The sequence below is a fragment of the Ursus americanus genome, chromosome 24, assembly GCF_024610735.1.
Source record: "Ursus americanus isolate L20-20 chromosome 24, mUrsAme1.1.p, whole genome shotgun sequence".
Classification (NCBI taxonomy): domain Eukaryota; kingdom Metazoa; phylum Chordata; class Mammalia; order Carnivora; family Ursidae; genus Ursus; species Ursus americanus.
In genome coordinates this window covers 38,832,847-38,860,047 of record NC_142150.1, presented here as the reverse complement: position 1 = coordinate 38,860,047, position 27,201 = coordinate 38,832,847, and the positions used below count along the sequence as shown (strand labels likewise).

Genomic DNA, 27,201 nt, shown 5'->3' with positions numbered 1-27,201 from the left:
ACTTGGCAAAAAGAGTTTCTTTTTTACTCAACTTTTTTTTTTTGCAAAAATTTTCAAACACACAGAAAAGTTGAAAGAATAGTGCAATAAACACCCAGATGCTCACCCAAAAATTGTTGACGTGTGTGTGTGTGCGCGTGCGCCCGCGCGTGATTTAGCGGATCCATCTGAAAGCAAGCTTCAGACATCACGGCACTTCACTTCTAAATCCTTCAACCCCCCTGAAGGAATCAGGCTTTTCGATGCCGGAAATTGAAATTGATCTAATATCCGGGGGCGCCTGGGTGGCACAGCGGTTAAGCGTCTGCCTTCAGCTCAGGGCGTGATCCCGGCGTTATGGGATCAAGCCCCACATCAGGCTCCTCCGCTATGAGCCTGATTCTTCCTCTCCCACTCCCCCTGCTGTGCTCCCTCTCTCGCTGGCTGTCTCTGTGTCAAATAAATAAATAAAATCTTTAAAAAAAAAAAGAAATTGATCTAATATCAGAAGGAAATGGATAAAGTTACACTTAGCTGAAATATTTTCTTTCTTCTTTTTAAAGATGTTATTTTTAAGTCATCTCTCCACCCACCGTAGGGACCAAACTCACGACCCCGAGATCAGGAGTCCCATGCTCTACCGACCGAGCCAGCCAGGCGCCCCTGAAATTTTTTCAAGGAGGGGGAAGAGAAAAGAGAGCTAGGTGAAAAAAATTGAACTATTTCCCCGCTTACGCTCTACAAAGTCCAGCCAGTTGAATAAACAAGTTCCATAAAAAAGATAAGACAATTTCAGATAAGGGCTGCTGTTAGGGAAAAAGGAAATAAAACAGGATACATGGGATAAGACTAGGAGTGGGTGGTACACAGCGATGCCACATGTGAGCCGAGACCCCAGCGACAAGAAGTCAGCAAAACAAGACAGTCGGGAGATCCGTGTTCACAGCAGAATAATCGGCAAGGCCAGAGGCCTGGAGGCAGGAAGGAGCTCGGGGACAAGGGGCGACAGGAAGTACTGAGAGAGGAATAGGGGTCACCTCCCAGACCTTGTCAGCCAAGGGGAGGAGTCTGGGGAGAATTTTAAGCAAGCAGGCAACTTGATGTGGTTTATAGTATTAGACACTCTGCAGCTTAGTTGAAAAAGACTTGGGTAGGAGGCCCCAGAGGGAAGCCTGGAAATCATCACAGAGGCTGTTTGCAATCCTCCAGGCGAGGGAGGTGGTGGCTTGGACGAGGGTGGTGGCCATGACGTAGGCAGTATTGCCCCCCCCCCATCCATTTTAAAGATGAGGACACTGAGGATCAGAGAAGCAAAGTGACTTAATCAAGGTCATGCAGCTTTTAAGAGGCAGGTCCAGGATTTTTCTGGGTACTTTTTTAATTGTGGCAAAATATATATAACATAAATTTACCATTCTAACCGTTTTTACGTGTACAATTCAGTGGCATTAAGTACATTCCCGATGTTGTGTGACCTTCACCACCCTCCATTTCCAGAACTTTCTCTTCATTGCACACAAAAGTTCTAGATCCATTAACAGTAGCTCCCCGTTGCCCGAACTCAGTCCCTGGTTACCTCTACTCTACTTTTTATATGTATGAATCTGCGTGTTCTAAATACCTCCTATTGATGAAATCATACAGTATTTGTTGTTTTGTGTCTGATTTCACTAAGCATATTTTCAAGGCTCACTCATGTTGCAGCATGTATCAGAATTCCATTCCTTTTTAAGGCTGAATAATATTCCGTTGTGTGTGTATGCCACATTGTATGTATCCATTCATCTGCTGATGGGGTCCAGCATTTTTACCAGGTTGTCCGAATTCCAACGTGATTCTGGTGGGCTCTGCTCCAAGTACCTCTGCGGCCACCAGAGGGCGCACAGGGCCCCCCAGGCAGGCTCGCTGCAGGCACAGCGCGGTTGGTGGGCGGAAGAGGAACGTGGAGCCCAGGGTTTCTGCACCCACAATCCTACACCCAAAACATGCAGACGAGAGGGAAGCTGGCTGCGGCTAAAGCGGCTGGACTACAGGATCAGCCTCAAATGGAGGAAAGTGGGGAGGTCAGGGTGGGAGGGGCTGCCTCTGTAATCCTCTCCAACAGCACAGGAAACAGGTGCTGGCCACCCACAGCTTGCCTGCCCACTGTCCTCTCGTGTGAACAACCCTGGTGCTGAGGAGCTCAGGGGGGCAGGCGTGGAGGACTGAGTCCAACGAGGCTCGGACCCCCATTCCTGCCCTTCCCCAGCAGCCAAGTGAGCTCCAACCTGTGGCATGCACATTTTACAGACAAGGAAACTGAGGCTTGGAGCTATGAGTGAATTGCCCAAGTGAGTGGAAGAGGCAAGCTCTGAGCGCTGTCCCGTGGCCCCGTGCCCTTCCCTTCTCCAACCTCAGGGCCCTGATTTCTTCAAGTACACCACTGGGGCAATGCAGAGTGGAATGCGGCTCTGGAGGCTGGTCTGACCCCCGTGGCCTCCCTCCTCCCGAGCCCTGGGCCTCTGCCACCCAAGTTCACCCTGCCTGGTTTTGGCAAGCCACCTCACATTGACCAAAATGTCTGTCCGCTTAAATCCTTCGACTTTTCTCGAACGTGCTGTTGCTGCTGAGCCATTTCTCCCCACCTCCCGCCCCCCACCGCATCCATGTGCAGCTGGGTCTTTGGATCCGAGTCCAGGAACTGACATTTATCCCTGTCAAATTTCATCTTGTTCGTTCATCTGACAAACATTTGTTCAGTGCCCACGCCGTACCAGGCACTGGGGACACAGCACTGAAAGCCCAGTCCCCTGCCCCTAAGGAGCTCCCACTGTCACTAGGCACAGCCGCAGCCATCTATGGCAAGCTGGCCGCCACCTGCAGGCCGTCTCACTGACCCTCAGGGCACCAGCGCAGAGGTGATGCTGCCCCCATTTTGCAGATGGGGAAGCCAAGGTTCAGCAAGTTGATGTGACTTGCCTGAAGGCGCCTACCTGGAAAGTGGCAGGCTCAGCACTCGCCCCTCCAACCCCTTTGGATTCTGAGTCCGTCCTCCTTCTTAGATACCTTCTACCTCAGCTTTGCGTTCCCTGCAAGCCCGAGAAACTTCATGGGCTGCATTTCATCCACAGCACTGACGACGCTACCCCACAGAGCCCCAGGGTAGGCCACCACTGCCCCTGTACCCCAGACAGACAGCCGTCTGTGATCCCACACCCCGTGGGTTCAGCAGATACGTGGAACCCAACTGGAAACCACAGGACCGGTCTACCCACCCACCCCCACCCCTCCGCCCAACCCCCAGCCCCAGGCTCCCTCCCCTGTCCAGGCAGCTACACAACTGCTTGTTGGCATCTCTGGCCATCAAACCCATCCCCAAGGCCACATCCTCTATGGGCAGGAGTCCTTGCCTGTGCCATGGTGAAGATTCATCTGCCAGTGTCCCTCCCCGGGGTGGGGGGGGGAGGGACTGGAAGCCCAGGGACCAAGAGCGGGCAGTGGCTTTGGGAATTCGCAGGCTCCGAACATCCCCCCCCTTGCATCTGTGGCTTCTTCTCTCCCACACCGTCTGCTCCGGGAGCCTCAGCCCATCTTTTTCACTCATTGTTTCTGCCAAGCGCAGGGAGATCCACTGCAGAGCAGGCCTGTGGCAGAAAACAAGGCAAGTGGGAAAACGCGCTGCTGGGGGAGGGGGAGTTGGGAGATGGGCTCCAAGCTCCCAGCCATCGCCCAGGGACACCACCCCCCATGACAGGGCTCAGACCTACCACCTCCCAAGACCATGCGCCCCCGCCCTCCTCCCAGCCATGGAAGGTTAGAACTGTTATCATTGTGCCCATTTTGCAAGTGAAGACCCTAGGGCTGGGCAGGTGCGGTCCATGGCTTAGTCCTGCCCCTGCGGAGAGTGCTTCCTGAAAAGAGATGGTTGGGGGCAGGGGGCTTGTGGATAGACCGCACCTGCTGCACATGAACTCAGTGAGCTCCTACCCTAAGTCCGGTCAGCGGCAAACAGGTCAAAGCCAGGCCCTGTCCTCACGGCCTCCTGGTTGGGGGCAGGAGAGGTGGATGACAAGCAAGTAATTCCGGGCAGTGACAAACGGAGCCTGTTAGAGAAGGTGTTCCCAGAGTTGGGGGCGCTACTCTAGCTAGTCCTGGAAGGCCTCCCTGAGGAGGTGACAACAGAGGAGCTGAGGAGGAGCCGTCCTCGAGAACAGCAAGTGCAACGATGGTAGAAGAACACAAGTGCAGCCTGGAGCCAAACCCACCCACCCCCGTCATGGCTGATCGCAGACCAGGAAGCACCGCTCTGATAGGAGGCCTCGGCGGGGAAGCACGTGGGCCAGTGTCCTCAGGGTGCCTGACCCGTGGCACGGGCTCCATGGATGCCTGTCCCCCCCACTCTCCCTCCAGGGCTCTGCGGCCCCCCAAAGCCACGCTCAGTGTCTTTTTCACTTCTCCCATCCTCAGCACCTTTCTGCACGAGACCCAGCGAGACGCAGTGCTGGATACATGTCTGCGGAGTGAACAAACACCCGACGGCCCTGCTCACCGAATCCTGAGGTCCAGCAGGGGGTAGGTGTGAGGACAAACCCGAGGAAACCCTACCTTGTTCTACAAGGAATCACTTGATGGAGTCTGTGTCTCCGAGAGGCGGTAGAAGCAGAAAAGACAAAGGGATTCCAGAAGGTGGGAGGAGGGGTCGCCTACACAATTGGAAAATTTCACAAAGTCCAGATTTCAAGCTATTTTTAAAATATCTGAAGCTTTGGCAACCCCAAGCCTGCATATTCCCATGGCAACCCCAGCTGGTGAGGAGCACCGCTGCCCCCTTCAGACTGGACATGCGCTCTGCACGTCTTCGTGCTCGAGGCCCGCTCACCGTTGCCAACACCTAGTCCCCCCCACTTATTCGCATCCCCGGCCCCCGTGGGCATCTGCCGTAGGCCAGCCCTGGTTTAAGACATTTCATGAGCAGAAAGCATGCCAGGGACATGGGGACTGAGACATCTGCTGCATCAGCCCGTAGCCAGGGGGTCCCCTCCCTCAGGTTCTTGGAGCAGTCGTCCAGCGTGGGGATTTCCAGATCCACAGGCGTCCATTCTCTGTGCTGGGATCCGGGGGCGGGTGGGCTCCGAAACTCCAGGCCACGCCCTGGAGGGGAAAGGTGCAGTTCCAGATGTGCACCAACAGGGAGCGCCGTTCCTGGACTGCACCGTCCCTCCGCCATCCTGGGAGCTGTGTCCCTGACCTTTCCTACTTGGGGTGACAGCTGAGACCCAGCCTGCCTGGCAACATGATGGGCTCGGCAGTGACTGGCTGGGCCAGGATATACTCCAGGTGCCCAAGGACAGCCTCAAGGGCCCTCCCTCCACCGCCTTCTGGAAGCCCTTCCAACCTGCGACCCCCAGGGCCAAAGGGCACCCATCCTGAGCTCCCTTCTCCTAGCAGCCTTTCCTCTCCCTTCTCTTCTTTCAGGACTGCTCAGGCTTCCTGAAGCCTGTTCCCTCAGGGCCCTCAAATTCAGGACTGCATGCTTGGCACTGTGTTCAGGGTTTTATATACTTTATTTAAAATCCCCAGAATCCTATAAGGTAGGTATTAATCCCCATTTTACAAGTGGGAAAACTAAAGCTTACCAAGGGGACACAACCTGCCCAGGGCCAAACAACTAGCAAGATTCTAATTAGGATGGTCTTGCTCCTGTGAAGGAAATTTTAGAATCAATGGAGGGGAAGAAGGGGTTGGTTAGGGTTTGAGAGCAGAGGACAATCCCTTGCTCAGGTCCATACAGGCCACTTATTGTTAAGAGCCACCCAAGGTCAGGGACTGAATCTGGGGCCCCTAAGCCAGTGATGAGGACTTAGGAATAGCTCTTGGCCCTTGGGAATTTACTGAACATCTCTCCATCCATGCCTAGGGCGATAATTTGAGCGGCAGGACAAGCCCCACGCAGGCTTCAGCTTCTGACTTCAACCCAGGATGGGGTAGTGAGGAGGCAGCCATGCGTAGGGGCCCCGAATGGCCCACCCAACTGGATGGGACCTTCATGAGGGGCAAGAGAGCCAGACTGCACACAGTGAATTTAGGCATCGCTGAGCATGACCCCTTTGGTGAGCCACAAGCCTCGAGATCTTCCCCACTCCCACCTGCACAGGGACAGAGAAGCCCAGGGAATCATCAGCCCCTCTGAGACTGTCACAGCCCATGTACCAAGGCCACCACCAGGGTGGGAAAAGGGTTCTGTCCACACTGTTTAGCCAGCTCACCCGCCATTTCCCCAAACATGCCTGCACTCACACCCCTGGGTCTGCGGGTCCCTCTCTGATTCTACCTCCCAATCGTCCAAACCCAGCGTGAAAACACATCACCTTCTCTGGGAAACCCACCGTAATCTGATTCATCAGAACTAGTCATTCTTTCCCTCTCTGGAAAGGACTAAAACGGCAGGGACCTCTCCTGTGGCGTTGAGGCCAATCTCCTTAGTGCTGTAATCGTTTCTGGGCTGCTGTTTTCTCTGAGAAGCAGGCAGGAGGGTAGAGCAGACACCCTAGCTCCTAGCATGGGGCCTCATACATACAAGGCATGAGGTACATTGGAAGGATGGAGGGGTGGATGGACAGACAGACAGAAGGACGGACGGATGGAAGGATGGACGGAGAGAGGAACAAACAAATGAACAGGTGAGTGGGTAGGAGAGTGGATGGCCCACAGAAAGTTCAGTATGGTCCCCGTAATTGACCAGCACGCCCAAACTTCCCCCTGCTCCTGAGAAATAAGATTTCCCTGTTTCACTTGTCATGGCTCATCCTCTGCTTCAGCGAATTGAAGATTTAGAAAGACGGCGCTGTGCGGAGATGCCAGGGAAGCTGAGGGTCAGACGTGTGTTGCTTCCTTCCCTGAACCTTGGTCTCCCTGCGTGTAAGGTGAGGATGTTGGACTTGAACTTGATGATTCCTTGGCCCCTTCCAGCTGAAGACACATGCCTGTGCTGGGGCCCAACAGGGACAGGGGGCCACTGACTGAGTCCAGTGCAGCGAAAAGGACACCGGGAAGGCTTCAGACGAAAGATGAAGGGACGGAAGAGAACAGGAAAGAAGGGAGAGGGAAGGAAGGGAGGGAAGGAAGAAGTAAGAAAACCGCATTTCCGGGGCGCCTGGGTGGCTCAGTCATTAAGCGTCTGCCTTTGGCTCAGGGCGTGATCCCGGTGTTCCGGGATCGAGCCCCGCATCAGGCTCCTCCGCTATGAGCCTGCTTCTTCCTCTCCCACTCCCCCTGCTTGTGTTCCCTCTCTTGCTGGCTGTCTCTCTGTGTCTAATAAATAAATAAATAAATCTTAAAAAAAAAAAAAAAAAGAAAAGAAAACCGCATTTCCATATCCCAAGCTAAAAATGCAATTAGCATGTAAGATTTCCCAGATGCATCATTTCTTTAAGAAAAAAAAAGTTAATTTCAACATATTCGATTTAGTATCAGCGAGGCAGAAATGACGGATCCTCTAAAATAACAGAGATGCCAAAGAAAAGGGCGAGCTGGGGCGGGCGGGGGGTGATGAAGGGGCCGCTTTCTCTCCACCTTCTTTCCCACTTTAGCCAGACCACCTCCTCTCGCATCTTCCTGTACTGAGCTTTATATATATCGATGTTATGAACCCACTATACTGTTTGAATAAAAGGTTTCTGGAGTGTGTGTGTAAGCCACGTAACTAATGAGGAGAAATGAGAGGCCCAGAGGGAGGTGATTTGCCCAAGGTCATACAGCAAGTACATAACACAATCCCCGCGGGCCTAAGAGAACTCCTCTGTTCAGATATCGTGAATCCAAGCACACGCACTGAGGGCCGGGGCCGCCCCTGGCTGGGCTTGCACATGTATACCCTGGCTCACCTCCAGTGGCCTCCACGGGAAGTCACCAGGCTCCTTTAAACAACATTCCACTAGGACAGGAACGGACGGATAACCCAGGCCCAATTAGGCACCAGAAAATCTCACAGGGGGCGAATACCCAGAACAGGGGGGCTCAAGCGGCAGCTCAGCTCTCTGCAAGCCTCACAGTCGAAAACCTTCCTAAAACAACCCCTTGGCTGCTTCGGAGCATAATTTAATCTTCCTTTGATGACTCCGGATCTCGCCCTGCCTCAGGCCACTCTGAGAACATCAATTACTGCTGGGCCCAGGTGGGGAGCAGAGCCCCAGCAGCTGACCCCGCCCTGCAGGGGGTGGCGGTGAGGGGCTGGGAGAGACTTCAGGGGGCGGAGGCCAGCCTGGGCCAGGGAGCTGGACGCTGCCTCGGTGGAGAAGGGGGCCGAGGGGGAGAATGGGAAGCCCCCTCCCCAACCAAGAAGGGGAGCCCTAGGTGGGCCCCTCCCTAGCCCCCGGAGCAGAGAGGATGGGGCCACTCCCCGGAGTCCCTGCAGGTGGAACCAGGGAGGTAAAGGCAGGCAGGAGTGAGGCTGAAAGCCCGCCGAGGTGACCTTGTTAAGGGAGAGATGGTGTAGCAGAGTGGCCCCTCGGTCTCTGCAGATGTTGGCTCCACACCGCCCAGCCCTGCCACTTCCTGGCTGGGAGACCGTGAGCAAGTTACTTAACCTCTCTGTTCCTTCGTCTGCTAATTTACAATGCTTAGAATAGTAACGGGGGCTGCCGTGAGGTTACCTGAGCCTCCTGTTGGCTGCTAAAGAATGAGGGTTGGACCAAAGTCCCTGAGGAGGAAAGGTCTGGAAGAACATACATCAGAAGGTACACGGGGTTGGCTCTCAGGTGAGGCTGAAGAGTTTGTTTTGTTTCGCCTATTTGTGTCCCCCATGTTTTATGCAAGAAAAACATCATTAGGGAATTAAAATAATTCAGAGAAAAGAACAAAACACTAGGGACAATGATTTGTCCCCAAAGGGACGCAGCTGATCAGAAGAGGGGGTCCCTGGAGAGCGGAGATGGATGGGGGCTGTTCCCCTGAGCCTGAGACTCAGACAGGGGAGCCCTGGCTTCCCAGGAGCCCTGAGGATGACAGCCCTGAGCCCTCAGGGACAGAAACCTGTGAGATTTTCTGCTGGACGTGCCCTACCATTTCCCAAGAGACAAGTCTCTAGGCCCCTTCTCGAGAGGCACCAGGCAGGGGAAGTGATGGCCGGCAGGAGTCTTCCACCCACACACACAGCACCCCTATCAGAGCTATTCTGAACTCCGGGCCCCAGACCAGCTGCATGGAGATGACCCTGGGCCCTCAGGACTCAGACCAGACCCCCTCCCAGACTTTCCCCAGGCGAGCGCGCCCTGACCACCTACCCCTCCGTCTGGCCAGCAACCCTGCTAGGCTCGGCCACACCACCGCCCCCGCTTGCTGAGGCAGCCCTTTGAGGAAAGCCAGACTTGGTGGGTCCACAGCTCCCTCCCTTGCCAGCACCATTAATTCTCAAAAGAAAGTCAAACATTAGCCTGGGGAACTTAGGCCTTATATAAGTGCCCCCGGGGAAGGCACACACAGCTTCCTGGAACTGAACCGCCCAAAAACAGCAGCTGCTGCCAGGCCCCGGGACAGACAGAGGGCTCCGGCCGCATTCCACCGTCAGCCCCAGCAGAGGCAGCCGGGCGCAGCTACCAGGTGAGGAGGAATGGGGACCCCCCCAAACCCCCGCCCCTATATGCCCCCGAGAAACCCCCAAGGTCTGGCCTCACTTCCTTACTGCGACTGGCCAAGTCTCTTTTGCCCTTTGCGACCTGCCTGGGCCCTTTCTGCTGCCCCGGTCTGGTGGACCCAGCCCCAGAGGACAGCCAAAAGCCAGGAGGCTCTGGGTTTGGGGAGACCTTCCCAGCAGGCGACCCGGGCTCCGCTAAGCCTGCGTGTCAGCTCAGGGTCACCAGGGACCTCTCCACCTCCCCCCCGCCACCATCCGGCCCCTGTTGCCAATGTCCACGACCAGGCTCCTGGGTCCCAGCTGTGCGCCCTGCACCAGCCCGTGCACGAGCACATGTGAGCAGCCTCTCGGAGCACACGCAGACTCACGCACTCACACACACGCACACGCCCAAGCTCACACAGCTGCCCCTTACACTCCAGCCTCAAGACACACATCCCAGCAGACACCCCTGTGCACACGCACCTGGACACACACCACACCTAGGGCCCCATGCCTCGCCACGCCTCTGGGTATGTCCTCATGCATCCACGTGTAAATCTGTGGACACACACGCCTGAGCCCCACATCTGTACACGTGTATACACGCGCTGTTCCACACACCTGTGCTCACATGTACCCCTGGCCCAGCACAGAACCCACATGCGTACCTACCTCTCCCTGGCCAGGTGCCTTGCCCGCAGCTCTGGCTCCTCCTGCCCGGCGCCATGGCCTTCTCTGAGCTCATGGACCGAGTGGGCAGCAAGGGCCCCTTCCAGTTCCTGAACATGGTCTTGCTCGGCCTCCCAGTCTTCGGCCTGGCCAACCACTACTTGCTACAGATCTTCACGGCTGCCACGCCGGCCCACCACTGCCGCCCACCCCCCAACGCCTCCACGGGGCCCTGGGTGCTCCCCAAGGGCCCGAATGGGAAGCCTGAGATGTGCCTCCGTTTCATATATCCGCCCAATGCCAGCCTGCCCAACGACACGCAGGGGGCCACCGAGCCGTGCCTGGACGGCTGGGCCTATGACCTCAGCACCACGGACTCCATCGTGACTGAGGTAGGCCCAGAGGCGGCCCTCCGTCCTCCGCCCTCCACACACAACCCCCACCCTGCTGTGCTCAGGGCCAGGTGAACAGGCCTGGCTCTAGGCTCCCTAGGACTAGGACCGGAGGACAGGGCGCTGGGCAGGCAGAGAGGAAGGACCTGGGTGCAGACGCAGACGAACCAGAAAGTTTGGTTTCTTCACGTGTAGAGTGGCCAACATTGGCTGAACACGCAGCCCATTCCGTGACAGGCACAGTGCTAAGCTCTGAGGACACAAAAATGCACTGTCCCCAATACCACAGGGTCCGCAGCCCTGTGGGGTAACATCAACGGATGGGAGGACCACAGAAAGAAATGCAAAATTACAACTTCAAAGTACTTAGGGCTGTGACCTTAGACCAGGGCCACTTAGGGCTGGACGTGGGGACCGGAGGTGGTGGGGGAGGGCGTTGGGGGGGGCAGGTCCCGAGGAGAGTTCCCTGAAGAAGTGACCCTCAAGCTGAAATAAGAATGTCCTTCGAGAGTTGGCCAGGCAACAAGGAAAAGGAAGGAAATTCCATCCTGTGTTAAGGTCCCAAGATGGGAGGGTGTGTAGAGGAGGGAACCCTGCACAAGGTCGAAGAGTGCCCGAGCAGTTCCCGCAAAACCCCCAGAGTAACTCATGGGTTCACCTGCCATGCGTTCGGCCCTTTACTTACTCCCTGGTTTTTCCACCTGCTGTCTGCCAGGACCGACAGAGGTAAGTCTGACCCTCGACCTCGGATGAACGGACAGACCAGTCAGGAGACCACGGTGGGCAGGGGAGGAGGAGGAGGAGGAGGAGGAATAAGGAACAGGTGTTTGGGGAGGATCTGCAAACCGCCAGGCACATTTTGGTGCTTTGCAGACATTGTGATTCTCACCGCGATATCCTGCCAAATGTGATTTTAGCTCCTCGTACAGATCGTACTGATCAAAAAGACCAAAACTCAGAGAAGGGAAGTGAGGGTCCAATATCACACAGCCGGTCAGCTTTAGAACTGGGATTTAAGTCGAACGCTCGTGAGAGGCACGGAGGGCGATAGCTGTTTATGGCGGTCGAAAGGAGGAAGGAGGGAGCAACCACAGGAGTCTAGGGAGGCTTCCCGGAGGAGGCATGGCGTCTGAGCCGTGAACAGAGAGGCCACTGTTTTCATTCTCCCCTCAGGGACCATGAGCCCCTCACTGCCTCATTAGGAGAGCTGCATTTCCAAGTGTTTACCCTGCGCCAGTCCTGCACTGAGCGTGCTGTGGCTGCGGGCTCTTGCAATCCCAGGCCATGGCATGCGGAGCCTGACCTTTCCCAGCATTACCTATGCTTAGGACCTGGCAGAGGTGGGATTTAAATCCAAGACTCTCTATGTTCCCAGTCTGTATAACTGTTTTTCATGTATTTCATGAATATTTATTTATACATAAAGCGCTTACTACGCACCAGACCCTGTTCTAGGCCCTTTAGAAATATTAACACTTTTAACCTTGCTGACAATCCTGTAAGGTAGTTACTATTATAAGCTCATTTTTCAGACGGGAGGGAAGAACGGAAGCATGGGGGTTAAGGAGATCGTTCAAGTTCACACCATGAGTAAAAGGGCAGATTCAGATCTGAGCACAGTCATCTGGCCGCAGAGCCATGCTCTGAACTATGACCTCACTGCTTCTCATAACCCTGGATTCTATGACAGTTGCCTTTTCTCCCCCGTGCCAAGCTCAGTGCCCAAAATGCAGCAAACAAACATTTACTAACAACTACATGCCTCCTACTGAGAACACAGAGTCATAGTCCACGTGCACCCGGCCTGCCCTCCAGGAACCCACCTCTCGTGAGAGACAGAGCCACCCCTGGGGGACCACTGGCAAGGGGGCAACACGCAAGCCTCCTAAGGCAGGGATTTCCAGGTGCTAGAACAGTGCCTGGCCCACAGGAGGCACTCTGTGAAATCAGTATTTGTGGAGTGAATGGATAGGTGCCCTGGGAGCCCAGGGTCGGGACATCTAACCAGCCTGGAGGCGGGCCCAGGAGGGCCAGTTGGAGTCAGCAATGCCACACTGGGTGTGACGAGGGAGAGAGAAAGCGGACAGGCTGTAGTGGGCAAGCAGGTCCCAGGCCAAAGCAACAGCGTGGGGTGCCGAATGCATGGTCACGGGAGCAGGACGAGAACAAAACAGTCAGGACTGCGGGAGACGGGGTAAGGCTGGAAGCGGGAGCCATGGAGCGAGGAGGCCGCCGGACCTGGGGCTGGAGAAGAGGAGGGCTGGCTTGGATGCTAAGGGGAGGGTGTGGCCTCTGTCCCCAGGCAATAGAGAGCCATCGAAGGGTGTTGAGCCAGAGAGCTGTGCGTTCAGATCACCCTCCAGGGAGATGCCTCTGACTACGGGGCGGAGAGTGGCTGGTGGAGAGTTTCTAGTCCAGGGGTAAGGAGACCATCAGCAGGTTGCCACAGGGATCCAGGGAAATGAGGATAAGTGGAAGGGACAATGGGAATAGATACCAGAGTTGAGGGAGTCAGAATCCATGGGACTTGGGGACAGAACGGACACGGAGATGAGGGACAGGGAGGGAGTCAAAGATGCCTCAATACCTATAAAGAAGTTTCCAAATGCATGAGTGACTTGCTGTACACCTGGCCCCTGGGAAATCAGAGAGGAGCGAAAGCCACCATCCATGTCCCCTGAAAACACAGAAGCTAGCCGGAGAGACGACAGTCGTGCAGGGAGGGGTGACGTAACTGTCATCACTACCCCTCACTGTGTGCTTGCCCCGTGCCTGACGGCTCTAAGCACCTGGCCCTTATTAACTCATTCAATCCTCACAACAGCCCTGAGGTTGGCACCTTAATTGTCCCATTTGTACAGATGAGGAAACGAAGGCACAGGTCCCCAGCCCCGTGGCGCACAGGTCCCAGGCGCCTGGCACACAGCACCACCATGTTTCATAAATGGTGGAGCCGGGAATTAAAGCCGGGCAATCAGGCTCCGTAAGACTGCATAACCCCACTCACAATCGGTCCCTCTGACCGTGCACCCTGCACCCCCCGCCCCATTGTTCACTGCTGGCGGTGCTTCCTCCAGGACAGGGAAGGTGTCTCTCCAGCCCATCTTTTCTTTTTTTTTTTTTAAGGCGTATTTTTTTATTTTGAAAGACAGAGAGTTTGATTGGGAGGGGCAAAGGGAGAAGGAGAGAGAATCTCAAGCAGACACTGCACTGAGTGCAGAGACCGGCATGGGGCTCGATCTCATGACACTGAGATCACGACCTGAGCCGAAACCAAGAGTCAGGCGCTGAACCGACGGCACCACCCAGGCGCCCCTCCAACCCATCTTTCTCATCCCTGGGCCAGGTGTACAGTAAGTGCTCAGCTGACGCTGAACAGAGGCCACGTCCCCGTCAGAGGCCGGCAGGGGGACTCAGACCCTGCTGACTGCTGGAAAGGGCTTCCCCTCCAGGGTGCACGCCAAGTTCCAGGGAGCCTGGCCGAGAACAGAGGTTGCAGGTTTTGTACTTGGTCAAGCGTCAATTCACATCTGTGCCAGCCAAGTTCCCAGACACATCCCAGCGGGGATGGGGAGGTAGGGGGTGGCATCTGCATCCCAACAAATGCAGGGGTTCACCAGTCCTCAGGGTGCTGTTCCCTTTTCTCAGGCATGGGTCGGGCCTGGCTCCCTGAACTCTCAGCTGCGAGAATCCACGCAAGGGGTTCCTGCCCAGCCAGGAAAGCGTCCGTGGCCAGAGTCAGCGAGGCGCTGGTTCCCAGCATGGCAATTTTTCCGTGTGCGGCTCCACCTGCTTGGGGTGGGGAAAGCAGGGTTCAGTTTCCCATGGGGCGGGGGTTAAACGGTGGCCAGGCCTTACCTAGAGGTGGGTCTCTGGAGCAGAGGCAGGGTCCAGATGCACCAGCTCTGGGTGCAGAGGGTGGTAATAAAGGTGCGTGGCATCTGGCCACCAGCTCGGTCCAGGTGACCCCAGTTAGTGGAGGCTAGACTCCACCCCCGCCGGTGAACACCGTGTGATCGCGAGCCAGGGTCACGCAACAGAGTTCACAACCTGACTCTGCCCTTCACTAGGAATGTCACAAGACCAGGAGTCTTGGTTTGCTCATCCGTAGAAGGGAGGAAGAGACAAGTGTGCACACGACAGGAGACCCCGCAAGGACCACGTGAGCACAGGGCCCCTGCGAATTGTCCGCTGTTGTAACTATTACGGCTAACAGACATGTCCTGAGGTTAGAGGGGTTATCCCCACCAGAAGAGTAGGGGGACCCCCAGGTAAAGGGGAATCCGCTGTCACGGCGCTTCCCAGCTCACCCGGGCCCCAAGGCTTTGCCACACTCCACGGTCTTCACCTAGCTGCCCCCTCGTGGAAACGGCAAGCCCGGGTGTGGGTCCCAGCCAGTGAGCTGGGGTGTCAGCCCCCCTCTCCTCTTCAGTCCCCACGTCTGTAGAACAGGATTACAAGGAACTTCCCTCCCGAGGAGGCAGCCCTGGAGAACCAGCCAGTGATGGGAGTGAGCACAGAACAGGGTCCGGCCGGACTGGAAGGAGCCTCCCTCCCCCTCTGATCCCCTAAGCTTTCCTGGCAGAGGCGAACACACATTCCTTTCTCGGAGTTCAGCAGTGATAAGGTCGGAATTTTTCGGAAAGAGCTTTACTAGGACATTAAGAGGAAACAAAGGCCTTTCTTTCAAGTCTGGAAAGTGTGGGGAGCATGGATTGTGGGCTCTGTGTAGCCCGCAGCTCCCACACCCCAGCACCTCAGCCCTGCAGGTGCCCAGCTCAGTCCGAGGGTCCAAGCAGGCTTGCATGCGCAGGCCCGTTCCCCCGAGGCCCCTGCAATTCCTCTCTGGGCCTTGAGCTTTCCTGTCCTGTCTCCAGGGCCCGAAGGGCTGGCCCCATGACGAGAACAAGGACGTGACGACAAGCGCAAACGCAGACAGGAACACACAGCATGATGCCGTTCCGGAATCTAGCGATAGGGTAACTTGACTAAAACTGCAGACCCCATGTGGCCCAGCCTGCGTCAAGGCAAAGCAAAGGAACGTAAACTACACTCTCAACACCTTTGAGACTAATCGAGCCTTCAGCTGTAGGTTTTCTTAACAAGGCCTTCTCAAGCGTTTCGTACAGCTAACCACACAAAAGCATGCCCAAAATGTCTCTAGGTATCTTTCCCTGCCCCCAGAATTCCAGGATGCCTTTAAAAGTCTCTCCAGGTCTATTTCCGGTTCCCACATGGCCAGGCTCTCCCATTCCCAGTCACCTTCCAACACCACCTAGCAAGCCCACAGCTACTTCAAACGTGTAGGATCACACAGTATATCTGTTTCCTAGAATTTCCATAACCAAGTACCACAAACGGGGTGGCTTAAAACAACAGACATCTATTGTCTCACAGTTCTGGAGACTAGAAGTCCAAGATCGAAGTGTAAGGATGCTCTCTCCCAAGGCTCTAGGGAGGAATCCTCTCTTGCCTCTTCCAGTTTCTGGTGGTTGTCTATGATCCTTGGTGTCCCTTGGCTTAGACAGGCATCCCTCCAGTCTCTGCCTCCATTGTCCCACAGTGCTCTCCCTATGTGTCTGTATCTTCTCTTCTTACAAGAGCACCAGTCGTACTGAGGGAAGGGCCCAGACCTACCCCAGTATGACCTCATCTTGACTAACTATATCTACCACAATGCTATGTTCAAGTAAGATCACATGCTGAGGTACTAGGGGTTAGGACTTCAATCTATCTTTTCGGGGGACACAATTCAACCCCTAGCAGCTGCACATCCCAGGTCTGAGCCCCCTGGATTTGTGTTGATCCGCGGGGCAACCCTGGCACCAGTGTTATCATCAGCTCTGGTGAGTTTTATTAACCATGAAATCTCTGGGAGCAACTAAGAGTGCCTTTGAAATCAAGATTTTTTTTAAAAGATTTTATTTATTTATTTGACAGAGATAGAGACAGCCAGCGAGAGAGGGAACACAAGCAGGGGGAGTGGGAGAGGAAGAAGCAGGCTCATAGCGGAGGAGCCTGATGTGGGGCTCGATCCCATAACACCGGGATCATGCCCTGAGCCGAAGGCAGATGTCCAACCGCTGTGCCACCCAGGCGCCCCTCAAGATTTTTTTTAATATCTAACCACAAAGCACTTCTTCCAAGCTTTAAGACCTCATTTTACCATTCCCTAGTAGACAGTTTGCCATAGAAGTTTTTCCAGTGTGACAGTGAAGTTTTTCCAGTCCTTCTTGCTAACATGTGGTTATAGCTCCTGCGTGTATCGCCTAGACACTTTCCATCCTGACAGGTGCTCATTGTGACAGAGCAACACTGTCCTCCGTGTAGTATCTGGAGTGTGGACCCTATGACCTCTCATTTAGACATCAGCGTATCCACTAAGAACTACTAAGGTTCTCCATTTCTCTGTTCTGTGTGTAGAATGTTCACTCCTTCAATCCCACGAGTATTTACCAAGTACCTATTATGTGCCAGGAACTGTTTTAAGCAATAGAAGTAGACTTGTGAACAAAACAGACTAAACACTATGCCCTCATCAAAATAATAATCTTGAGGGAGGAACAAACACACAAAAAGGAACTGTGTAGTATGTCTCGTGGTTCAAATGCTATGGAGAAAATAAAGTGGGGTGGAGGAATGTAGATTGCTGGTAGTTACAATTTTAAATAGAGTGGTCAAGGAGGTTCTTGTTGAGAAGATAATGTTCGCACAAAGATCTGAAGGAGGCGAAGGAGCAAGCCAAGTGGCTATCTGGGGGAAGAACTTTCCTGGCCAAGAAAACACCGTATGCCAAGACTCTGAGGTGCCTGACATGTTTAGGGAACAGCAAGAAGACCAACTCTAGTGGAGTCCATGGGGGAGATAATAGTAGCAAATGAGAGCAGAGAGGTAACAGGGATAAATCTGGGAGCAGATTCTGCAGGGATTTATGGGCCATTAGAAGAATCTGGCATGTTTTAAAACATGAGTCAAAGCCCATTTTAGGAATGGTATTTCCTGTACATTGCTCCATTTTCAAGTAGAAACTGGCTTAGGAACCGTTATTCTAATGTGTACCTAACAGCAAGTAGCATGGTAGAAACCAAGACCTGGCAGATCTGGTCTCAGACAGTGGAGAAGGGCAACAGCCTTAAACTAATCCAAATGGGTCTGACATTGACCCTCTCAGGATCCAAGCAGAATGATTCATTCTTGAGGCACTAAGTAACATGGAGGTTGAGGGGGGGATCAAATTTCCATTTGCAATTTCTGGTGGGATGTATCAGGATAGGCTATGCTGCTGTAACAAAAGAGTCAACAATAATTCAATGGCTTGCAGGTCACAGAAGTGGATCTCTTCCACATGCAATAGTTCTGAGGTGGGAATTTCAGGTTGATGGGTGACTCTGCCCTATAGGGTCATTCAGGGACCCAGACTGACAGCAGCTTTGCCATCTTCAACTCATGGCTTCCCGAGTTGCTCTAGTTGTCACCATTCCCACCAAAAGGAAGGGAGAAGGCATTCAAGTCCAGACCAAGGCTTCTCAATCAAATGAGGTGGAAATAACATTCATTTCTTCCTCTCGCATTGCACTGTCAAGAACAACATGGCCCCCACTCAGCTATGGGTCACCTGGGAAATATGCTGCTTACTGTGGAAGGGGGAGGGGACGTGAATGAATTTAGGTGGACAGTAGGTCTTTACTTTAGATTTTCCTAAAGGAGCTTTTCACAGCATGCCACGAGGTACCAGAAGTCTCTCTAGACATCCTCTGGCATACTCCTCCTCACATCCCCTCACTTCCTCCTTCACCCTTTACCCTCCCATCTTGCCACACACATACTGAGCAGACTCCCTTCTCAGCCAGAAGAACGCACTGGGTTTGCTGGCCATGCTGGGTCACCCAGAGACAGCTGACCTGGAGTCTTCATCTACCCTACACCTCTTGCTTCCAGCAGAGGAAAGTGGAAAGAGCTCCCTGGGATGTATGGTTCTTCCCCCACACTGTTTCACTTCCAAAACATTCTTGTGAGACATTTCTAGTGAATAAAATTCTCCACTTCGTTACACAAGTAGTTCAGGACAGATAGACAAAGGGTGCATGTTGGGGATTAGCAGGAGATTAGGCCAGACAGGTAGGCAGGGGCCAGAGCATGAGAGTTTTATAAATCTGTGTTAACAGAGCTTTCTCTTTACCCAAAGGGCAGGAGGAAGCCAGTGAGTGATTTAGGCAAGACAGGAACCTGACCTGAGTGAAGTTTTAGAAAGCCATTCAGGTTAGCAAGGGAAGCACAGATAGGAGGAACTGAAATCGAAGGCTAGGAGACCTGTCTGAAGATCACCACAGTAATCATCAGTGGGTCTCAGTCTCCTTATCTGTAGAATGGGGATAATGATGATTATAGTCATGCCCTAGAATAAGGTTGTCATGGGGACTAAAGAAGTTAAAGCTTGGGAAGCGCTTCCTTACATCAGTGCCTGGTGCATAGGAAGCCCTCCATAAAAATCAGCCTTTATTTTTAACCTTGCACCAAGATAGTAGTGGAAATAGAAGAATCCAGATTCCAGAAATATTCAAAAGTTAGAAACTGGAGGATGAAATGGTGGTGCACTGGAGAAGGATGAGGCAAGGGAAGGGCTCCTAACCACTGAGATTGAGACGCCACAAGGAGTGGGTGACAAATCACGTTGACTCTGAGGTGACCGTGAGACATCATCCAGGTAGAATTTTCAAGAAGGCAGCTGAATCGACTGGTCTCAAGGCCAGAAGAGAGGTTGGGCTGAAGATATGGATTGGAGTCTTCCTCATAAGATAGAAATTGAAGCCATAGGAGCAGGGGACATTTCCTCAGGAAAGTGGATAAAAAGAGAGAAAGATTCAGAAAGAGCCCAGGGGAATCTTTAAGGTATAGAGAGAAAGGAGCCCATGGAGGAAGAGGAGTGGTAAATCTGGTAAATTTGAATACCAGGGGGAGGGAGAGGTCAGCATCAGCAACGTCAAGGCCTGCCAACAGTCAGGGCAGGGAAGGCTACAGAAAGTTCCAGAGGGCTTAGTGAAAAAGACATCATGGGCGGCTTTGGCGAGCCAGTGGAGGGGCAGGTGCGGCCTTGAGCAATGAGCCGGAGATGGGCTAGGGTGACAGCAAGTATAGCTTCTCATTCCAGAGATTCAGCTTTGAAGGGAAGGGAGAAACAAAGTGAATGTGGACCGACGGAGTTTCCAAGAAGGAGAGACCTGAGAGACAAAGACAGAGGATATGGGATGGAGCGAGATGTCAACCATAGACCGGTGTCCCCATGGAGGAGAGGGAGAGACTGAGGCTGCAGGCCAGCCCTGACCTTGCACAGGGCGCAGGCAAGCTCGGAAGGGACGAGGGCAGGAGTTGAGAATAGACCTGGAAGTGACAGTTAAGCAGGCTCTACAAGCCACGCGCACCGGAGAGGAACTGTCATTAACGCACCACGGGTCAGGGACCCAAAGAGCCACAGGCAGACCCAAGGAGACCCGGGCCAGGCTGAATGCAGAACTGGCACTTGGGAGTGGGGTCCAGGCTCGGGAAGTCAGGTGAGGCCGCCGGGAGCGGGCGGGCACTGTGGGGCTCAGGCTGAGCCTGGCTGGGAGGACCGGTCTGGACCGAGACAGGCTAACACGACCTTTTTCCTGTACAGTGGGACTTGGTGTGTGACTCTAACAGACTGAAGGAGGTGGCCCAGTCTGTCTTCATGGCGGGTACACTGATTGGGGGGATCGTGCTGGGAGACCTGTCGGACAGGTGAGACATGGGGGCTCCGGAGGGGAGGCACAACCTATGGAGACATCCCATGTCACTCTGACAATCTATGCATCCCCCTCCCAAGAGGCAAAGAGCTGGGGGTGGGGAGGGGAGGCAGGAAGTACCATCCCTACTCTGTGGCCTTAGGCAAATCCTAATCCCTTTTGGGGCACAGCCTTCTTTCTGCCCCAAAGCCCTCCTCAGACCCTAGGGAAAGCCTCAAGGTTTTTAGACACGGTGTAGTGGCTGTGCGGCCGTGGAGGTGGGGTGCCTGGACTGTTCGGAGGTGGGGAGTCCCTTGACCTCTGCTCAGGCTGCTCAGCTGGGGGTAGAGGCTATCACTCATTAACTTGAACCTCTAACTGCAAACCTGCCAACAAAATAGCAATTACCAGTCAGGCTCTGTCTAAAGAGGGAGTTACATGCCCTGCCTAGCCCTTTGGAAGGTGGAGGGTCTGACCCTTTGCCCCAAGACCTGCAGAGTCACCGTCTCAGCTAGCGCACCATGGCTAACCCAGTCCTTCCTCTCCTCTGAGCTCCAGGTTTGGCCGCAAGCCCATCTTGACCTGCTGTTACCTGCTGCTGGCGGCCAGTGGTACTGGAGCGGCCTTCAGCCCCAGCCTCTCCGTCTACATGGTCTTCCGCTTCCTGAGTGGCTGGAGCATCTCAGGCATTGTCCTGAGCACCTCGATCTTGAGTGAGCCACAGGGGGAAGGGGCAGAGGAACAGGAGTTGGGGGACCCCGGCCTGAAGCCAAGGGCCTGGCTCAGCACAGGATCCCTGGGACCTTGGTCCCATCAGGTGCTGCCCTTCTCAGGATCTCAGAGGTCCCCTCTGAGCATAACCACAACAGTAATCAATACCGAGGACCCCTCCCCCACCCCGGGCCTGACATGATCCCATTCCGTCCACACACACAAGGAGGCGACACTGTTGTCCTCATTTTACAGAGAAGGACACTGAGGCAAAATAAGGGAAGTCATTTGCCTCTGGAGAGACAGTCAAGAGTGTGGGCTTGGGGGAGGTGCCTGGCTGGCTCAGTGGTAGAGCACGTGACTCGATCTCGGGGTTGAGTTTGAGCCCCATGTTGGGTATAGAGATTACTTAAAAATAATTTTTAAAAAAATCTTAAAAAAGAAAAAGAGTGTGGGCTTGGAAGTCAGACAGACCTAAGTTTGAGTCCTACTTTCTTGAGCCTTAGTCACAACATCTGTAAAATGGGGGCAATGAACCCTTAGGACCAGGGTCAGATTAAGTAGCTGATGGGGGGTGGGTAGGAGCTGGTGCCCCTTCATGGGAAGGTGGCCCAGGGCCCAGCACGATCTTAATCTGGTCCTCGGGCTCCTCCTGCAGATGTCGAGTGCGTGTCCATCCAGATGCGGGCCATCATGTCAACTGTACTGGGTTACTGCTATACCTGTGGCCAGTTCATTCTGCCTGGCCTGGCCTATGCCATCCCCCAGTGGCGCTGGCTACAGTTAACCGTGTCCATTCCCTTCTTGGCCTTCTTCCTGTTGTCCTGGTATGTGGTCTTCTCCTCTTCATCTTCCTCCTTACTCCCGCCGGGACCAAACAGGGGGAATCCGTGTCTGACCAGGCTGGCTGAACTCTCTCCCAGGACACCTCTGTCCCAGAGTCGGGAAGGGCATTCCAGGGAGGAGGAATTAATACACAAAGGTGTGCTGCAGGAGCAGGTGTCCGGGGGGCATTCGGTGGAGGAAGGGGCTAAGTTGAGATGCAGGGCACGGGGCCAGGCTGTGGAGAGCACAGAAAGCCAAGGAGCCTCTGCTTCTGGGGAGGGACAGAGAATGCCTCTGAACGTGTCTGCAGTGTGGAAAGACCTGACCAAGCTTCTGTTTGTGACACAAGGACGGACCCAAGTGGGTGGGGATGAGAGAGAGAAGGGACATGACTGTGTGGGCAGGAGGAGCCTCGGGGACAAGTCTGAGAGGCATTTTGAAGGACAAATCCACAGGGTTTGGGGACTTCTAGATTTGAGATACAAAGGAAAAGAAAGCCCAAACCTGGCGACCTGGGAGAATCGACGTGTCTGGGTCAGAGACCCCAAATAGGTCAAGAGCTCACAATCATCACGTCCAACCTAAGGACACATTGAAAACAGGAACTGAATCTCCAAAATGTAATTTGTTTTTTTGTTTTTTAAGTAGGCTCCATGCTGGACGTGGAGCCCAACGCAGAGCTTGAACTCAAGAACCTGGGATCAAGAGCTGAGCTGAGATCAAGAGTCAGACAGAGAGTGACCCTTTACTGAGCACTTACTATGTTCAAGGCCCTGTTCTAGGCATCGACCTAAATAATCCCGATCCTCACAGCATCTCTGTGTGAAGGAGGCATCGCTGTCTCACTTGACAGATGAGGGAACAAGGCTCAGAGAAGTGAAGCTGTCTCCCAGGGTTACACAAAAAGACAGAACTGGGATGGGCCTCCATTTGAAAATGAGAATAGAATCTTCTAGAAGGGGATGGACAATCTTGCAGAAAGAGAGGTGGTCAGAGGTTCCAGGGTAGAGCCAGTGAATGTTCACAGCCTGGGATGGAAGCCGACAAGGAGCAGTGAGTAGGGAGGAAATAAGGGCAGAGGGTCAGCAGGGAACAGTCAAGAGTTCAGGCCCCTTCCCCTGGGATTTAGGACAAGCCTCACCCAGTCTTAGCCTCAAGATTTTCCTCAGCAAATGAAGATAATAATACCCATCACCCAGGGTCCTGAGTGCCTGCTCCACAGGAAGACTCACTGATTGGGAGCCACTGTTACTAATCTCGGGGAGGGGAGGATGGAGTTCAAGCCCTGGGTCCCTGTGGAGGCACAGCCACAGCTGACCCCCCTCCACCCCCGCAGAGAGAACTTTTAAAAATATCATTCATTTCTCCCCGCACCTCCTCCTCCTCTGTTCCTCTTTGCCTAGTGACGCTCAGGGTCTGCTCAGGGCAAACCAAGCCCAAAAGTACAGCTGGAGGTGGGGAAAGGGAGGTCAGCTCCCCACTCGCCAATCCCAGGACCTCATGCTGCAACCCTACTACAGCAGAATTGGTCCTCTGCCTCAAACCCATCCCCAAGGCCATAACCCTAACCTGAGCCACCTTCTCAAGCGGCCCCAGGACTGCAGGCCTGCCCCTTCTTCATCCTGGGGTGCAGTCCAAGGAAGGCTGGGGGAATGAATGTACAGGATCGTCCAGATGTCTGGCCTTGAACATGCCGTCCCTTCCCCAGGATCCACCTGCCTTGGACTAGGCCCAAGGCTCCTAGCTAAGGAAGACACCCAACGATAACAAGTAGCTCAGGTAGGGGGCAGAGGAAAGGCTCTTCTGGAAGGGGAAGAAGAGAATGCTAGAATTTGTGCTGGCTGCAGGCAGTCCAGGTGCAAAGCTTGGCCAAGTTCAAATTTCACGAAATCTGCAGTAAAACAGCTCAGGTTTCTGGACCTCCTACCCCTGGGCCCTGTTGATATTGATGTTCTTCCGGCCCCTCCAAAAAGGTTCTGGCATGGGTGGAGTCACTGTGACTTGGTTCTGGCACCCAGGTGGATACCAGAGTCTGTACGCTGGATGGTCGTATCTGGAAAATTCTCAAAAGCCCTGAAAATACTCCGGCAGATGGCTGCCCTCAATGGCAAGAAGGAAGAAGGAGAAAAACTCAGTGTGGAGGTAGGAGCCGAGAGGGATTATAGTCTGGAGCAGGAACCCTCCTCTTGCCTCTGTTTCCCTGCTCACAAGCCAACATCACATCCAATGCCCCAAGCAAAGTCCCCTAGAGATGCCTGCACCTCCCTCCTTCCTTCCTCCTGCCCACCAGCTGATCACTAATGGCACCCCCCCCCCTTCCTCTGCCCCAAGGATCTCAAAATCAGTATGCAGAAGGAGATCTCCTTGGCCAAGGCCAAGTACAGCATAGCTGACCTGTTCCGGACACCCAACATGCGCCGTGTGACCTTCTGTCTTTCTATGGCCTGGTAACCCACCACCCCTTGCTGCCCACATCCTAGCACCTCTGCCAAACAGGGGTGATGAACAAGGCTTCTGGCAGGTTCTCCTAAAGAGAAGGCCTAGGGCACTTGCAAGAAGAGTCAAGAGATCCCCTCCCTGGGCTGCCCCAACCCAGCCCCAACCCTGGAAATAAATCTCCTGTGTCCCTGCCACACACCTAGTTCTGGCCATCAGGGTCTGCTTCCTTGTCAGGTCACACCCATCCCACCCACAGGCAAATGCTCCAAACCCCTTCGCAGCTCACAGCTCACATCCCTGCCATGGCAGTGTCCCCATTCTATGCCTCTTCATCACTTCCCCCACTGGTCCAGCTCTGCCCTCTGGGACCCCACAGAGCGAGGCTGGCCCTCAGGGCTTGAAGACAGAAAGCATGCTTCTCCAAGTCTTCTCTTCTGTCTGACATTCTACAGCTCCTGCAAAGCCCTTTCTGTGACCTGGTTCTGAGACCCTTCTTTATCCGTACATGAATAGGGTCCAATACGTCCAGGGACTTCAAAAGGGATCCCATGATTCTGAGAGGGAAAGGGGAGGCATCTGACCTAGGGGCACAACTTGACTCTCACCTCTCCCATTCTAGATGTTAAACTATTACCCAACCAAGAGGGATCATTTACTACTTCCTTTGGTCTCCCAGAGTCCCGCCAGTTCTGATATTCTCTGGAGTCAATTATGTGGCTTCTTTGCCACCCTAGACCATGCCCGTGTCAGACATAACCAATCCATCCCAGCACTGAGCCCAGACACAACCTCAGAGAGCTCAAAACAGCTCTCCAGCAGCCCCTACCGATTAGCCGCAGTTGGGATAAGAAATGAAACTATTGGGTCATCATCCCGATGACCCAATGACCAGTTTGGGGAGAGACCCCAGTCTGGCTGCAGGTGCCAATCAATCACTCCCCTCCCCTCAGGTTTTCCACTGGTTTTGGCTACTACAGCCTGGCCATGAGTGTGGAAGAATTTGGAGTGAACCTCTATATCCTCCAGCTCATCTTTGGTGGGATCGACATCCCCGCCAAGTTCATCACCATCCTCTCCATAAACCATCTGGGCCGACACATCACCCAGGCCAGTACTCTCCTCCTGGCAGGGGGGTTCATCCTGGCTCTCATCTTTGTGCCCCCAGGTGAGCAGCCAGGGCCAAGCCAGAACCCTCTGGAAGAGGCCCAGCATGTCTGTGGGCATCACAGGCTGCCACAGGCTGGGAAGTGGGGTGCCTAGGACCCCAATTCTGAGGCTCTGCTCCTAATTCTCTGTGTTACCTTGAGCTGGTCCCTGCGCTTTCTGGGGCTTATCTAGAAAATGACTCAGTTGGGCTGGATGATATCAAAGCTCTTTTCCAGATCTGACTCAGGCTGGGCAAAGTATGGTGGTGTCTGGCCAGTGTGAAGGATTGCTCAGGAACTGGGCATGGCCTGGTAACATCGCTACAGAAGACAAGCTGGCATGGGAAAACCACAGAACTCAGTGCTTGGGGAAGACCCCACAACCTACGCCCACCACGACCCTGGAAAAGCCACTTTTATGTGGATGTTTGTGTGTTGATACACCCATATCCTTCCAAAAGAACTTGAGCTATTTTAGGACAAGCATATATACAACAAAATATGGGAGTAGGGAATCAGAGCCAGGGAGAAACGCAAATGCAGCAGGACAGCCTGCAAAGCACTAGAAATAGCAGAGGGACTATTACTCAGCTTTAAATTTAGATCTGAGCTTTCCAGCAGCCAAAGCAAAAAGGGAGACAAAGTCCACTGAGAAGGGAGAACACTCAGGTGCTCCTGAGCCCAAGGCCCATCGCATTTTCTTCCCGGTGCAGACTTGCCGACCCTGAGGACAGTCCTGGCTGTGTTTGGGAAGGGCTGCCTGTCCAGCTCCTTCAGCTGCCTCTTCCTCTACGCGACCGAGCTGTACCCCACAGTCATCCGGTAGGTGCTGGGCTTGGGACTGGCCCAGCCAAAGGATACGGGGTCAGGTGGGATTGTGGCGTCCTCCTGCCCCGGCCCAGGGGGTCCCAGAGCTATCCTTTGAGAACTGCGCACAGGCTGCCAATCTCTGCTCTGGACTCTCCCAAGGCAAACAGGTATGGGCATAAGCAACATGTGGACCCGTGTAGGAAGCATGATGGCTCCGCTGGTGAAAATCACAGGGGAGTTGCAGCCCTTCATCCCCAATGCTATATTTGGGACCGTCACCCTCCTTGGAGGCAGTGCCGCCTACTTCCTGCCTGAGACCCTCAATCAGCCCTTGCCAGAGACTATCGAAGACATAGAAACGTGGTCAGTCCCTTGCCTCTGGTCCCAGGGGAACTCCTCATTGGGGAAGCAGGTCCAGACCCGGGGCTTTTCCTGAGATCTCTCTCCCTAGGTCCTGCTGGGCAAAGAAACCAAAGCAGGAACCAGAAGTGGAAAAAGCATCCCTGAGGATCCCTCTGCAGCCTTGTGGACCAGGCCTGGACCCCAGCTGAGGGCAACGAAATTTCCCTGCCCTCCAGAAAGGAATCCTAGCCAATTCTTCGCCTGCCTCTGGGCTCTGAGGGCACCTTGGGGGGCCCTGAGCTGGTCTATGCTCCAGCCCAAAGGTTTGGCCACAGGCCTTCCCATGCCCTACCCTTGTCCTCATCCTCCCTCAGCCCAGGCCTTGCCATTCTCCTGTCCGGCCCTCCCCCACTTGCCACCTTCCCCCATTATTCCAGCCCCCTTCCCCTGAGGTCCCCTCAGGCCCCCTGGCTCAACCGTAAACAAAGACGGCTTCCCTTTCTTGCTCCCCACCTCTTTCTTCGATGGGAGGGTTCAATAAATGGCAATGAACTCAA

The 27,201-nt window shown here is 54.2% G+C and overlaps 1 protein-coding gene and 2 long non-coding RNA genes across 5 annotated transcripts in view; 2 read left to right on the top strand and 1 right to left on the bottom strand.

Moving 5' to 3' along the window:
• Nucleotides 1-14,668, bottom strand: part of LOC148107887 (uncharacterized) — a 37,205-nt gene extending 22,537 nt beyond the window's left edge. Inside the window, exon 1 of the long non-coding RNA XR_015721449.1 lies at nucleotides 14,491-14,668. This is a non-coding gene — a long non-coding RNA (uncharacterized LOC148107887). The remainder of the gene's footprint in view (nucleotides 1-14,490) is intronic.
• SLC22A8 (solute carrier family 22 member 8) lies at nucleotides 9,475-27,201 on the top strand. Of its 3 annotated transcripts, none has more exons than XM_045793721.2 (11): nucleotides 9,475-9,555; nucleotides 10,258-10,632; nucleotides 20,285-20,388; nucleotides 20,931-21,085; nucleotides 21,742-21,910; nucleotides 23,927-24,050; nucleotides 24,240-24,355; nucleotides 25,298-25,512; nucleotides 26,206-26,314; nucleotides 26,462-26,665; nucleotides 26,754-27,201. In XM_045793721.2, the coding sequence occupies exons 2-11, from the start codon at nucleotides 10,297-10,299 to the stop codon at nucleotides 26,851-26,853; spliced, it is 1,632 nt and encodes a 543-aa protein (XP_045649677.2). In that variant the 5' UTR covers nucleotides 9,475-9,555; nucleotides 10,258-10,296; the 3' UTR covers nucleotides 26,854-27,201. The 3 variants fall into 3 exon arrangements, with proteins under 3 accessions (XP_045649677.2, XP_045649676.2, XP_045649678.1); XM_045793720.2 differs by having other exon boundaries at nucleotides 23,882-24,050; XM_045793722.2 differs by lacking the exon at nucleotides 24,240-24,355 and having other exon boundaries at nucleotides 23,882-24,050.
• On the top strand, nucleotides 11,076-19,920 carry LOC148107886 (uncharacterized). The gene is made up of 2 exons (XR_015721450.1): nucleotides 11,076-12,826; nucleotides 14,703-19,920. It is a non-coding gene; the product is annotated as an uncharacterized LOC148107886 (long non-coding RNA).